The 15524-nt window shown below is 29.0% G+C and overlaps 1 protein-coding gene across 1 annotated transcript; it reads right to left on the bottom strand.

Annotated features, from left to right (window-relative positions):
- Window positions 1-6549: 6549 nt before the first annotated feature.
- On the bottom strand, window positions 6550-8503 carry LOC106379111 (tRNA uridine 5-carboxymethylaminomethyl modification enzyme MnmG-like). Its single transcript, XM_013819123.3, has 5 exons — window positions 8259-8503; window positions 7709-8006; window positions 7496-7629; window positions 7347-7420; window positions 6550-6921 (listed from the first exon to the last, which is right to left on the bottom strand). The coding sequence occupies exons 1-5, from the start codon at window positions 8397-8399 to the stop codon at window positions 6873-6875; spliced, it is 696 nt and encodes a 231-aa protein (XP_013674577.1). The 5' UTR covers window positions 8400-8503; the 3' UTR covers window positions 6550-6872.
- Between the last annotated feature and the right edge of the window lie 7021 nt (window positions 8504-15524).

Here is a 15524-nt window from a genome sequence, read left to right as displayed (position 1 = left end):
TCATTTGGTTCACCACACAACAAACATATTTGGGTGTGACCCCATTGTCTCATTCTATCTCCAGTGTCTAATATGTTTCTACAAGCAAGCCAAGTGATGAAAGCCTGGCGTGGAATAGCTTGCGGAAATCAAACAATGTTGAACCACACCACCTTATCCTGAGTAGAACGCAGCAGATCCCAAGTTAATTTTGAGACAAACTTCTCCTGATATATATATGGTCCCTGCTTCCAGAGGGCTCGATCCTTTCTTGCATCCGGTCTAGGAGGGGGAACCCTGTTGATTTTCTCAATAATTACCTGCATAACTCGACCACGACATCTCTGTAGCTTCCATCCCAAAGCATCAATGGCTTCTGCAACCTTAGCTTTCCGACTAATGCCCAGTAAAATAGTCCCCACTTCCCCCAAGATTTGTAAGAGAGGCTGCAGATCACACCAAATATCTGTCCAAAAGTAAGTACTAGCTCCATCCTTGATATACATATTAAAGAAAGTAACCGCCACATCTCGAATCTTTAAAAGTTTTCTCCACATCCAAAAGCCACAAGTTGTTTTCGGGGAGATATCCCAAGAAGATGAGTCCCGAATAAGATACTTATAAACCCATGAAACCCAAAGGGAATGCTTTCTTGAGAGGATCATACATATTAGCTTCAAAGAGAAAACCATTGATGTGTCTTTCATGTTTCTAATTCCCAAACCTCCTTTTTTTGGAACAGAGAGATCAGACCAAGCTACTTTGGCTTTTGAAGTGATGATAGTGGATCCTGAGCACAGAAAAGCCGAACACATTTGCTCAATCCTCTCTAGACAACCACAGGGCAATCTAAATGCTGAGCACCAGAAGTTTGTCGTACTTGTGATCACTGACTTAAAGAGCTCCAGTCTACCTGCATAGGAGAGATTTTTACTTGTCCAAATAAGAACCGAGTGCGTATCTTGTCGATAAGCCACTAATTGTAATTGTTCAATAGATTTTGACATGCACTCTCAAAACGCGAGATTATTTTTTATTGACAAATATATTACCCGTCAGTTTGTTCTCTAATATATTTAGGCATGATCGTTCAGTTTTGGGTTTGATTATAAATTGCTTTTGATTTTTGTTTTTTCGGTTCAAGAGATATAAACCCATTTAGTTATTTATGAATTTAGATTTTGTTTCGATTTGATTAATTTTTTTGTTTCCAGATTGATCTGGATAACAATGTTAGAAACCCGACAAAATTTAGAGTTCAATTCAGTTATCGTTTCGTTACTGATTCCGGATAATTTCGAATAATTCGACTAAAATTACATTTTTGGATTTTTTGAATAAAAATCAGATAATTTAAAATAATTTAAAAGCATTCGGGTTATTCAGTTATGTCAATAAATTAAGATAACCTTTTTCTTCTATATGATATATATTTATTTTATATATTTTTAATATTGTATAAATATAACTATATATGATAGTCAAAATTGATTTATTTAACCCGTTTCACATTAGTTTTAGTTTCATGATTAATGATCCAAAATTGAAAATAGGATCCCTTCCGTCTATGGGTCTATGAAGTGTAATTTTGGTGTTAGTGTGCTCAATGGCAGAAAGATCTTGCTATTAAAGGTCTTCTTGAATCTGTTTCTCCTTATCTTAATTTCGATCAAAGTGAAGAGATTTAGTTTTCTTTTTGACTCATTTCAAAACTTGCAAATCAAATTAAATGCAATGCCCAACCAAGAAGACGAAATAGAAAGGAGTCGGGTCATATATATGATCAGTCTCATGGTTTTGGTAGGTGCATTTATTTTAAAATCTTGTTTAGGCTAGGTTTTTGGATGTATAAATTATTAGCGTTAATGTATTAAATAAAATATTACTAGATCTCGATCCGCGTAACCGCGCGAATTTTTGTTTTCATTTATTTTTATATAAATATTTTGTTTTCAATTTTAAATTGGTATATATATATATATGTGTGTGTCTATCAATTTTAAAAACATAATAAGTTTATTGTATAATTTTTCATTGAATAGATTGTTTCAAACTTTCACATGTATTTGTATCTTCTTATATATATATATATATATATATTTTCGGATTATTATTTCATTATTAAAACCGTAACTATATATAAAGATTAGTAAAATATTGTTTTATTTTCATATTCAAAGATATTGTAACATTTCACAAATTTAGAAAGTTTTAAAAAAATTAAACTTTTCGCTTCATAGATTTATATTATCGAGTAAATAATTAAACATTTAGTTATTGTTTAACTTTTAAAATAAACTATATAGTTTAGAATTTTTTTTCCATTGGTTTAAGGTAGTAAATATTAATCATTGTTAGATAATATGATTTTTGTTATTTAAAAAAAAAATCTTTATAATTTTAAAAGTTAACATCGACAAATATCTAAATATTTAGCATATAGATGTATAGTATTACAACATTAAATTATATCTATTTAATTTATACTATCTATAAATCTAATGAATCATCTATTGTTTAAATCCAATTATTGATAGCCCAATAAAAATTTCTGGTAGATCCAAAATTTAAATGATAAGATAAGATATTAAATATAACATGATTTTCTAGGAATATGTCTATTAGGTCCATTTTTTAAAAAAATCATACATGAATTAAGATAGTGACTTCTATTTTAATATATAAAATATTGTATAATTTGTTTTAATAATCTACCTAGAAGCAAGTTGGATCCAACTTTGTGTTTCTGTTTTAATAGTATTGATTGATGATTGATGTATATTAGTTGAATCGGTCCTAGTAATTACATGGTTAAAATGCCTATATATTAATTGATTCCAAAATATTTATTATTTTTTATATAGAGGAATCGAACCTAGAACATGTTTCCCCCCTTGTCGTTCAAAAAAAAAGAGAACATGAATCTCTTATAACATTACTTCCACCATTACACTAATTTGAACTTTCTGTCCGGTCGAAGCCAGTAATATAGATAATAATTTGGTGGCCAGAAGCAAAACTTCTTTAGCTTTTTTTTTCCCAAGACCGGCTCTGATCAGTTTGTATAAGAATATCTGAATAATGAATGATAATATTGATAGTCTAATATTTTTCGAAAATTAAAACATGCATGGGTGTATATGAAGCTTTAGTCTATATTTAATTTTTTCATTTTGACATAAGTTGCAACTCTCCATTTTATTTTCAAATAAATTGCTTTGAATTTGAAAATCTTGGGGATAAAAGTTTCCAGTGAATCCTTTAATCTGGTTCTCACAATACCAGTTTTAGATAATATTTTTTCAACATACCCAAGATTCGCACAATCTTAAAATGTTAGTTAAAATTGATGGTAAATACTCCCAGCTAAACAAAAGTGCATAACAACAAGGTCTTTAAAAGAAATAGAATAACGAATATGGCTACTTCTGGGGGCAAATCAACAAACATGACTATTGGAAAGAATCAAAGAAGTGATATGTTGTTATTAGATAGGCTCCCTTGTACCTAATAGCCTTTGCTTTATTCACTAAAAGGGAGTAAAGACTGAAGAGTCTCACAAGCACTAGTGCCAAGTTATATTTTTCCACTGACGGTCACATTTAAACGCTTTTTTTCAGTGAGATTTCTCTTTGTTGAATTTTTAATCATAATTTAAGACCTAATTGCATTATTGGTGATCCTTTTAATCAAAGCCAGACTCTAATATTGACGAGTCTTTTTGACCAATGGATCCATTTAAAGGCCTAAAACATTCTTTACAGACTATCTTGGGCCCAGCTAATATTGCCAGTGCATGTGCATACTTAAATCGAACTGGTTGTCCGTATTTTGCAGGGGTATAAGTATTTTATGAAAATTATATACTCTCTCCGTTTCATATTAAATATCGTTGTAGATCTATCCGTTTCATATTAAATATCGTTGTAGAAACTTTTTCCGTTACAAAATACGTGTCGTTTTCGATTTTCAATGCAAAATTTATTAATTTTATTTAACAATTTATTTTTCTATTGGTTGAAATATAGTTAGGTGTATAGATAATTGTGTTTTTATATAAGAAATATACAAAATTAATTATTTTTTTAGTCTGTGTGCACAAACCCACAATGACACTTAAATTGAAACATAGGGAGTATTATTTTTATAGTTTTATAATTTTGAATAATAATAATAATAATTAAATTTAAATTTAAATTTTAAATATTTGAAAATCAAAAGTCTTGGTTTTATATAATTTTAGAAGAGTTTTGAAATATAGTGATAATTACATAAATTTTAATTTAAGTTTCTAAAAGTATTTTTATGACATAATTTACGATTAATAAAAATCTGAGGATTATGAACAAAAAAAACATTTTCTATTTTGCGCATTATCTTGTCTACCGCTTTATTTTATTCCGATGCAAATTTGTTATGAAGTTTTCATAATTTTGTCAAATCACAAATCACTTTCTCACAAATTTTTGATTTAGTGTTTAACATAAAGCTCAAAATTGGTTAACCAAACAAATTCATCATTAATTTAATCACCACACTATACTATCTTATCATACATTGATTCCTTTGACCAATATTTTCATTAAAAGTAATCATAATTTAATTTTAAACAGTATTTTATTCTCAGTTTAAAAAAAGATTACTTTAATACATCCTATTTAAATTAAGATTTGATACTTTTCTAATAATAATTTTTAAATAGTATATGAACTAAAATTTATTATATACTATTATATTTTTGTATATAAACATTTTAAACAATATATATTATTGAGAGTTTAAAAAAAAGATAACATATAGTTGTAGATATAAAAGTTTAACTTATGTTAATAAATTTATTTTTGTATAAAATATTATATAGCTTACGTATTTTAACCAATTTTAATGATGAGTGATAATTTATTTAAATGAAATAATATTTTTTGTTAATTTACCTATTGAATTCATAAATCACGTCTATTTTATATAATACATAATATAATTATAATTTTTTTGAAAAAGTGTAAATTTTTATTTTATTGTTTTAAAATAATTTTTAATTAACATTTATTTATAATAATATTATATTACTAATTACGAAACTAATTAATGTGCTATTTTATAAAAATATTTAAATTTTTAGTAAGATTTTGTTAGATTTTTTTTAACAGATTTTGTTATAATTAAAAAATAAAATTCAAATTTATAGTTGGTTTATTATTAATATAAATAATCAAATATATCATATTAAATAAATCTTTAAGTGGTTCTACTATGATTTGTTAATAGTAGATAAAATATGATCCTAAATTAATAGATTAGATCTTGTTAATATTGGAGTGTTTGGCTATATTCAAATGCGTACCAATAATTGGATTTCTGTTTTGAATTTCTGTCTATACAAAGCAATTTATATTTCCATACTAAATTTGAGTATTAATTGCATAACAAACCAAAGGTAAGGAGAGTTACTATTATACAATTATTACAAAAAATGCCTTTAATGAAAGAAATAAATAATGGTTTAAATTTCAGTGGCATAAGTTGGTAAATACTAAGATGAAGTAAGGGTAATTTTTCAAATGTATTTCAGTTTTAATAGTGGCCATGTTCGTCTTGTGAACGCTGCAGAAGCGTTCTATTTTAGTATTTCTATTATTTCAATTTTAAAATTTAATTGAACATTTTTATTTTTATAATTATATAGCTTTTCTTTAAAAAATTTTTTTTTTTGCTTGTCTGCAATTGCAAACGCTAGTTGGAACAAGTTTTTGAATTTAAGAGGTTCAGAACGGTTTAAATCGATTTATGGTGTTTTCTATGATTGTTTCAAAACGCCGATAACCGCCATCAACCGCAAAAACTGCGTTGCGAGTGGTAATGGAGAAACCAGTCATGCCTCTTAGTCAAAGCCAGACTCTAATATCGACGAGTCTTTTTGACTAATGGATCCATTTAAAGGAACATTGATACAGCAAGACTATGCAGCAAGGGATGTATGCCACATTGCTAGTGCATGTGTATATTTAAATCGAATCTTCAAAATGGACACATCTCGAGTCTTTTATATAAAAACCAAAACAAAACCACAGGTCCACAACCACAACCAAGAAACATATTTTATGTAAGTTTTTTTTTTTTTTATTCATGAAAATCCTAAAGATTTTATAGATCCAAAGACTAATCTCATTAGATCTTATATATGGATACACAACTAATCCATCAATATGGCACGGTTAGATAGCCAAGGTAATCGAACTCAGAACGGAAGCTCTAGCTAGAGTTTCTTTTTACCACTAAGCTAAGACAACTTGGTTATATTTTATGTAATTAATTTTTTCGGTTTTTAGTTTTTTTTGCACTTAGATGATTATACAGCTATTTTAGTGATTACAAAAAGCTATCTAAAAATTGAAAACAGCGGTCTTTTTCAGCTGGCATTAAAAAATCGCATAATCTCTAGCTTCTAAGAAATTTTGATACAAAGAAAAGAAAACCAATTTCCACAGAAATTGGTTAACAAACCAGCAAGCAAAGAGAGCGAAAATACCAGTCTTTTTCAACATCTAGATATAGCATATTCCTTAATTATGATGCAATCCAGATACTTTAACAAGAAACTGAACTAATGAGCCTGACTGGTTTTCCCGTTACGACCCGCAAACACAGCTTTTGCGGTTGGTAGCGGTTGACAGCGTTTCGAAACAATCATACAAACCGCTACAAATCGTTACAAACCGTTCCAGACAAAGTTGAACATTACATAACAGATTATTTTTTCACAAACACAGCATAAGCCACTGATCAGAACTTGAATTGTTTAAATGTTACATAACAGATTATTTTTCACAAACACGACATAAGACACTGATCAGAACTTGAATTCATGTTCTGCATCCAACTCGAGTTATGTTCTACATCCATTGCCCAAGCAAATTTAGCCACAAGAGATGTGTTGAAGACCTAGAACAGAAACGATTAAAATTAGTTCACAAAGAAAAAGTTGTGTTCAAACAACAACCATCTTGACAGTTCAACTCTAACATAACATAGTTCTTTCAAGGATATAAAGTCACCGTTTATGTCAAACTTACATAGTACTACGTCCATTGTTTCAGTGAGGCTTGCAAACAATTTAGAAAGTAAAGTGTATTACGGAGACAAAAAAAAAAAGGTCATATATGCAAACACACGCTAAGCAAACAGCATATCTCAAGAGATGAACGATGTGAGCCTCACACACAGCTATCTCATGACGCTAGCTAACACATGTTACTCTTGTTTATGTGGTCTCTCATACGATAAAACTTTCCAGATTCTGAAGTTTTTTATAAGTTTAAATCACTTATAAACAACACACACAAACACACTCATATTCAAGATAGTACCTTAATCTTGTTTGATGAGAGACATTCCACATCTTCAACTTATAGTTTCCATCATCTCTAATTTTTTTACTCAACTACAACACAAATCAAAAATTGATTGTTAGTTAGGAGATATGTGAAAGAAAATGAATGAAGAAATAAAATCAGACCTTTGCATCCAAAGTCATGGAAGCATTGTGGATTTTGAACACTTTGGGAGTGAGACCTGTTGCAAGTTCATCTAGATGGTCTAGTATGATCTTTGTGTTCAAATCATGGAACACAAGATCAGTCTCTGTTTTTCCTGTGAAACAGAAAATTATTTCAGCCAAAAGAGAAGAAGAAAAAAACTGAGAAACCTTATTAATGTGTCAAAAACTCACCCGATTGAAGCTGTTGTCTAATAGCACTGTAATAAAGAGGAAGGAGCTCAGCTATGTTGTTGAGAGAAAGTTCTGCAAGGAATTTCCCGTGAGTAAGTTTGACCACTTGGGTGTGTGGTTTCACATGTAGGTTCTCTGCAACTCCATCTACGGAGTTGAAATTTTTTTTCTTGGGTTTCTCTAGTGGAGCATTTTTCTGTTGGCTTGCTGCAAGAGATGACTCTATCGTGCGAGTCAAGTAGCAGCACATTTGTTCTCCCTCAATATGAAAATCTGGGTCGAAACTGAACCAGCTGACCTGGGAAAGGAACATTAATGATCAGCATCTTCAAATACAAAAGGTTCATGAATCACCTTGGTTAGATACCAGAGAAAAATATGAAATATTGTTCCATTAGATGAGAAATATATTTATAAAGCGCCAATGAAAGCTTAAGCTTCCTGCTGCCTAAGTTGCTACTAACTGACTGAATCGCTTTAGCCCATGTAACAATACAACAATGATCCTGGATAGGCTATTTATTTATTTAAGTGCATTATTGAGTAATACCTCATGTTGAGCCTCCAAGAGGGAAAAATCAATGGTCTCTTTCTCAAATCCAAGTTCCTGCAAATTATCTGCCAAGCCTTGTGAAACTGACTCGCCAGCTGAAATAGATTTTTTCTTCCTAACAAGGATATTTGTTACCATTGCCTCTGTAATACAGACATTTCATATCTCATCCTGTTCTATCAATTTGGTTTGATTGACGATGTTGCAGTGAAGAAAAGAAACGGGTGGATAAACAAATAGTTGGTTTAGTAGTAGTAGTCTCATATGGTTCACTTATTATTCCCGGTTAGATTCGTTTATCTGATCTATTAAATCTTATATATTAAAATATAGTCACAACTTTGATTTATGTGTAATTTTTTAAAAATCTTATATATTAAAACAGAATTCACAACTTTGATTCATGTGTAATTTTTTAAAAAATGGACCTAATGGGTCTATTCTTATAAAGTCATGTTACACTTTAATCTCTAATCTTATCATTTGAATTTTGGGTCAACCACAAATTTTTATTGGGCTATCAATAATTGGATTTAAACAATAAATTATCCAATGGATTTTTAGATAATATAAATTAAATAGATATAATTTAATGTTGTAATACTAACCCCCATATGTTAATTATTTAAATATTTGTCGATGTTAAATTTTAAATTATGAAGAGTTTTTTTTTTAAATAACAAAAATCATATTATCTAACAATGATTAATCTTTACTACCTTAAACCAATGAAAACAAATTTAAACTATAAGTTTTTTTAAAACTTAGTGCTAGTTTTTAAAAAACTTGATAGTTTAAAATTTGTTTTCATTGGTTTAAGGTAGTAAAGATTAATCATTGTTAGATAATATATTTTTGTTTTTAAAAAAAAAACTCTTCATAATTTTAAAATTAACATCGACAAATATTTAAATAATTAACATATGGGGTTATAGTATTACAACATTAAATTATATCTATTTAATTTATATTATCTAAAATCCATGGATAATTTATTGTTTAAATCCAATTATTGATAGCCCATAAAAATTTGTGGTTGACCCAAAATTCAAATGATAAGATTAGAGATTAAATGTAACATGACTTTATAAGAATAGACCCATTAGGTCCATTTTTTAAAAAATTACACATGAATCAAAGTTGTGAATTCTGTTTTAATATAAAGATTTTTAAAAATTACACATAAATCAAAGTTGTGACTTATATTTTAATATATAAGATTTAATAGATCAGATAAACGAATCTAACCGGGAATAATAAGTGAACCATATGAGACTACTACTACTAAACCAACTATTTGTTTATCCACCCGTTTCTTTTCTTCACTGCAACATCGTCAATCAAACCAAATTGATAGAACAGGATGAGATATGAAATGTCTGTATTACAGAGGCAATGGTAACAAATATCCTTGTTAGGAAGAAAAAATCTATTTCAGCTGGCGAGTCAGTTTCACAAGGCTTGGCAGATAATTTGCAGGAACTTGGATTTGAGAAAGAGACCATTGATTTTTTCCCTCTTGGAGGCTCAACATGAGGTATTACTCAATAATGCACTTAAATAATAAATAGCCTATCCAGGATCATTGTTGTATTGTTACATGGGCTAAAGCGATTCAGTCAGTTAGTAGCAACTTAGGCAGCAGGAAGCTTAAGCTTTCATTGGCGCTTTATAATATATTTCTCATCTAATGGAACAATATTTCATATTTTTCTCTGGTATCTAACCAAGGTGATTCATGAACCTTTTGTATTTGAAGATGCTGATCATTAATGTTCCTTTCCCAGGTCAGCTGGTTCAGTTTCGACCCAGATTTTCATATTGAGGGAGAACAAATGTGCTGCTACTTGACTCGCACGATAGAGTCATCTCTTGCAGCAAGCCAACAGAAAAATGCTCCACTAGAGAACCCAAGAAAAAAAATTTCAATCTCTCTAGATTGCAGAGAACCATACATGTCAAACCACAAAACCACAAGTGGTCAAACTTACTCACGGGAAATTCCTTGCAGAACTTTCTCTCAACAACATAGCTGAGCTCCTTCCTCTTTATTACAGTGCTATTAGACAACAGCTTCAATCGGGTGAGTTTTTGACACATTAATAAGGTTTCTCAGTTTTTTTCTTCTTCTCTTTTGGCTGAAATAATTTTCTGTTTCACAGGAAAAACAGAGACTGATCTTGTGTTCCATGATTTGAACACAAAGATCATACTAGACCATCTAGATGAACTTGCAACAGGTCTCACTCCCAAAGTGTTCAAAATCCACAATGCTTCCATGACTTTGGATGCAAAGGTCTGATTTTATTTCTTCATTCATTTTCTTTCACATATCTCCTAACTAACAATCAATTTTGATTTGTGTTGTAGTTGAGTAAAAAATTAGAGATGATGGAAACTATAAGTTGAAGATGTGGAATGTCTCTCATCAAACAAGATTAAGGTACTATCTTGAATATGAGTGTGTTTGTGTGTGTTGTTTATAAGTGATTTAAACTTATAAAAAACTTCAGAATCTGGAAAGTTTTATCGTATGAGAGACCACATAAACAAGAGTAACATGTGTTAGCTAGCGTCATGAGATAGCTGTGTGTGAGGCTCACATCGTTCATCTCTTGAGATATGCTGTTTGCTTAGCGTGTGTTTGCATATATGACCTTTTTTTTTTTGTCTCCGTAATACACTTTACTTTCTAAATTGTTTGCAAGCCTCACTGAAACAATGGACGTAGTACTATGTAAGTTTGACATAAACGGTGACTTTATATCCTTGAAAACTATGTTATGTTAGAGTTGAACTGTCAAGATGGTTGTTGTTTGAACACAACTTTTTCTTTGTGAACTAATTTTAAATCGTTTCTGTTCTAGGTCTTCAACACATCTCTTGTGGCTAAATTTGCTTGGGCAATGGATGTAGAACATAACTCGAGTTGGATGCAGAACATGAATTCAAGTTCTGATCAGTGTCTTATGTCGTGTTTGTGAAAATAATCTGTTATGTAACATTTAAACAATTCAAGTTCTGATCAGTGGCTTATGCTGTGTTTGTGAAAAAATAATCTGTTATGTAATGTTCAACTTTGTCTGGAACGGTTTGTAACGATTTGTAGCGGTTTGTATGATTGTTTCGAAACGCTGTCAACCGCTACCAACCGCAAAAGCTGTGTTTGCGGGTCGTAACGGGAAAACCAGTCAGGCTCATTAGTTCAGTTTCTTGTTAAAGTATCTGGATTGCATCATAATTAAGGAATATGCTATATCTAGATGTTGAAAAAGACTGGTATTTTCGCTCTCTTTGCTTGCTGGTTTGTTAACCAATTTCTGTGGAAATTGGTTTTTCTTTTCTTTGTATCAAAATTTCTTAGAAGCTAGAGATTATGCGATTTTTTAATGCCAGCTGAAAAAGACCGCTGTTTTCAATTTTTAGATAGCTTTTTGTAATCACTAAATAGCTGTATAATCATCTAAGTGCAAAAAAACTAAAAACCAAAAAATTAATTACATAAAATATAACCAAAGTTGTCTTAGCTTAGTGGTAAAAAGAAACTCTAGCTAGAGCTTCCGTTCTGAGTTCGATTACCTTGGCTATCTAACCGTGCCATATTGATGGATTAGTTGTGTATCCATATATAAGATCTAATGAGATTAGTCTTTGGATCTATAAAATCTTTAGGATTTTCATGATTATCAAAAAAAAAAACTTACATAAAATATGTTTCTTGGTTGTGGTTGTGGACCTGTGGTTTTGTTTTGGTTTTTATATAAAAGACTCGAGATGTGTCCATTTTGAAGATTCGATTTAAATATACACATGCACTAGCAATGTGGCATACATCCCTTGCTGCATAGTCTTGCTGTATCAATGTTCCTTTAAATGGATCCATTAGTCAAAAAGACTCGTCGATATTAGAGTCTGGCTTTGACTAAGAGGCATGACTGGTTTCTCCATTACCACTCGCAAACGCAGTTTTTGCGGTTGATGGCGGTTATCGGCGTTTTGAAACAATCATAGAAAACACCATAAATCGATTTAAACCGTTCTGAACCTCTTAAATTCAAAAACTTGTTCCAACTAGCGTTTGCAATTGCAGACAAGCAAAAAAAAAATTTTTTAAAGAAAAGCTATATAATTATAAAAATAAAAATGTTCAATTAAATTTTAAAATTGAAATAATAGAAATACTAAAATAGAACGCTTCTGCAGCGTTCACAAGACGAACATGGCCACTATTAAAACTGAAATACATTTGAAAAATACCCTTACTTCATCTTAGTATTTACCAACTTATGCCACTGAAATTTAAACCATTATTTATTATTTCTTTCATTAAAGGCATTTTTTGTAATAATTGTATAATAGTAACTCTCCTTACCTTTGGTTTGTTATGCAATTAATACTCAAATTTAGTATGGAAATATAAATTGCTTTGTATAGACAGAAATTCAAAACAGAAATCCAATTATTGGTACGCATTTGAATATAGCCAAACACTCCAATATTAACAAGATCTAATCTATTAATTTAGGATCATATTTTTATCTACTATTAACAAATCATAGTAGAACCACTTAAAGATTTATTTAATATGATATATTTGATTATTTATATTAATAATAAACCAACTATAAATTTGAATTTTATTTTTTAATTATAACAAAATCTGTTAAAAAAATCTAACAAATCTTACTAAAAATTTAAATATTTTTATAAAATAGCACATTAATTAGTTTCGTAATTAGTAATATAATATTATTATAAATAAATGTTAATTAAAAAATTATTTTAAAACAATAAAATAAAATTTACACTTTTTCAAAAAAATTATAATTATATTATGTATTATATAAAATAGACGTGATTTATGAATTCAATAGGTAAATTACAAAAATATTATTTCATTTAAATAAATTATCACTCATCATTAAAATTGGTTAAAATACGTAAGCTATATAATATTTTATACAAAATAAATTTATTAACATAAGTTAAACTTTTATATCTACAACTATATGTTATCTTTTTTTTAAACTCTCAATAATATATATTGTTTTAAAATGTTTATATACAACAAATATAATAGTATATATAAATTTTAGTTCATATACTATTTAAAAATTATTATTAGAAAAGTATCAATCTTAATTTAAATAGGATGTATTAAAGTAATCTTTTTTTAAACTGAGAATAAAATACTGTTTAAAATTAAATTATGATTACTTTTAATGAAAATATTGGTCAAAGGAATCAATGTATGATAAGATAGTATAGTGTGGTGATTAAATTAATGATGAATTTGTTTGGTTAACCAATTTTGAGCTTTATGTTAAACACTAAATCAAAATTTGTGAGAAAGTGATTTGTGATTTGACAAAATTATGAAAACTTCATAACAAATTTGCATCGGAATAAAATAAAGCGGTAGACAAGATAATGCGCAAAATAGAAAATGTTTTTTTTGTTCATAATCCTCAGATTTTTATTAATCGTAAATTATGTCATAAAAATACTTTTAGAAACTTAAATTAAAATTTATGTAATTATCACTATATTTCAAAACTCTTCTAAAATATATAAAACCAAGACTTTTGATTTTCAATATTTAAATTTAAATTTAAATTTAATTATTATTATTATTATTCAAAATTATAAAACTATAAAATAATACTCCCTATGTTTCAATTTAAGTGTCATTGTGGGTTTGTGCACACAGACTAAAAAATAATTAATTTTGTATATTTCTTATATAAAAACACAATTATCTATACACCTAACTATATTTCAACCAATAGAAAAATAATTGTTAAATAAAATTAAATTTTGCATTGAAAATCGAAAACGACACGTATTTTGTAACGGAAAAAGTTTCTACAACGATATTTAATATGAAACGGATAGATCTACAACGATATTTAATATGAAACGGAGAGAGTATATAATTTTCATAAAATACTTATACCCCTGCAAAATTACGGACAACCAGTTCGATTTAAGTATGCACATGCACTGGCAATATTAGCTGGGCCCAAGATAGTCTGTAAAGAATGTTTTAGGCCTTTAAATGGATCCATTGGTCAAAAAGACTCGTCAATATTAGAGTCTGGCTTTGATTAAAAGGATCACCAATAATGCAATTAGGTCTTAAATTATGATTAAAAATTCAACAAAGAGAAATCTCACTGAAAAAAGCGTTTAAATGTGACCGTCAGTGGAAAATATAACTTGGCACTAGTGCTTGTGAGACTCTTCAGTCTTTACTCCCTTTTAGTGAATAAAGCAAAGGCTATTAGGTACAAGGAGCCTATCTAATAACAACATATCACTTCTTTGATTCTTTCCAATAGTCATGTTTGTTGATTTGCCCCCAGAAGTAGCCATATTCGTTATTCTATTTCTTTTAAAGACCTTGTTGTTATGCACTTTTGTTTAGCTGGGAGTATTTACCATCAATTTTAACTAACATTTTAAGATTGTGCGAATCTTGGGTATGTTGAAAAAATATTATCTAAAACTGGTATTGTGAGAACCAGATTAAAGGATTCACTGGAAACTTTTATCCCCAGATTTTCAAATTCAAAGCAATTTATTTGAAATAAAATGGAGAGTTGCAACTTATGTCAAAATGAAAAAATTAAATATAGACTAAAGCTTCATATACACCCATGCATGTTTTAATTTTCGAAAAATATTAGACTATCAATATTATCATTCATTATTCAGATATTCTTATACAAACTGATCAGAGCCGGTCTTGGAAAAAAAAAAAGCTAAAGAAGTTTTGCTTCTGGCCACCAAATTATTATCTATATTACTGGCTTCGACCGGACAGAAAGTTCAAATTAGTGTAATGGTGGAAGTAATGTTATAAGAGATTCATGTTCTCTTTTTTTTTGACGACAAGGGGGGAAACATGTTCTAGGTTCGATTCCTCTATATAAAAAATAATAAATATTTTGGAATCAATTAATATATAGGCATTTTAACCATGTAATTACTAGGACCGATTCAACTAATATACATCAATCATCAATCAATACTATTAAAACAGAACACAAAGTTGGATCCAACTTGCTTCTAGGTAGATTATTAAAACAAATTATACAATATTTTATATATTAAAATAGAAGTCACTATCTTAATTCATGTATGATTTTTTTAAAAAATGGACCTAATAGACATATTCCTAGAAAATCATGTTATATTTAATATCTTATCTTATCATTTAAATTTTGGATCTACCAGAAATTTTTATTGGGCTATCAATAA

The sequence above is a fragment of the Brassica napus genome (assembly GCF_020379485.1).
Source record: "Brassica napus cultivar Da-Ae chromosome C9 unlocalized genomic scaffold, Da-Ae chrC09_Random_63, whole genome shotgun sequence".
Classification (NCBI taxonomy): domain Eukaryota; kingdom Viridiplantae; phylum Streptophyta; class Magnoliopsida; order Brassicales; family Brassicaceae; genus Brassica; species Brassica napus.
This window is presented reverse-complemented; position numbering and strand designations above follow the sequence as displayed.

Bases quoted from the DNA above. Each gene is read 5' to 3' on its own strand.
- LOC106379111 (XM_013819123.3), bottom strand. From the start codon at position 8,399: ATGGTAACAAATATCCTTGTTAGGAAGAAAAAATCTATTTCAGCTGGC. The intron at 8,007-8,258 runs GTATTACTCAAT...TTCCTTTCCCAG, and splicing joins TCTTGGAGGCTCAACATGAG to GTCAGCTGGTTCAGTTTCGA. The intron at 6,922-7,346 runs GTACTATCTTGA...TTTCTGTTCTAG, and splicing joins TCTCATCAAACAAGATTAAG to GTCTTCAACACATCTCTTGT.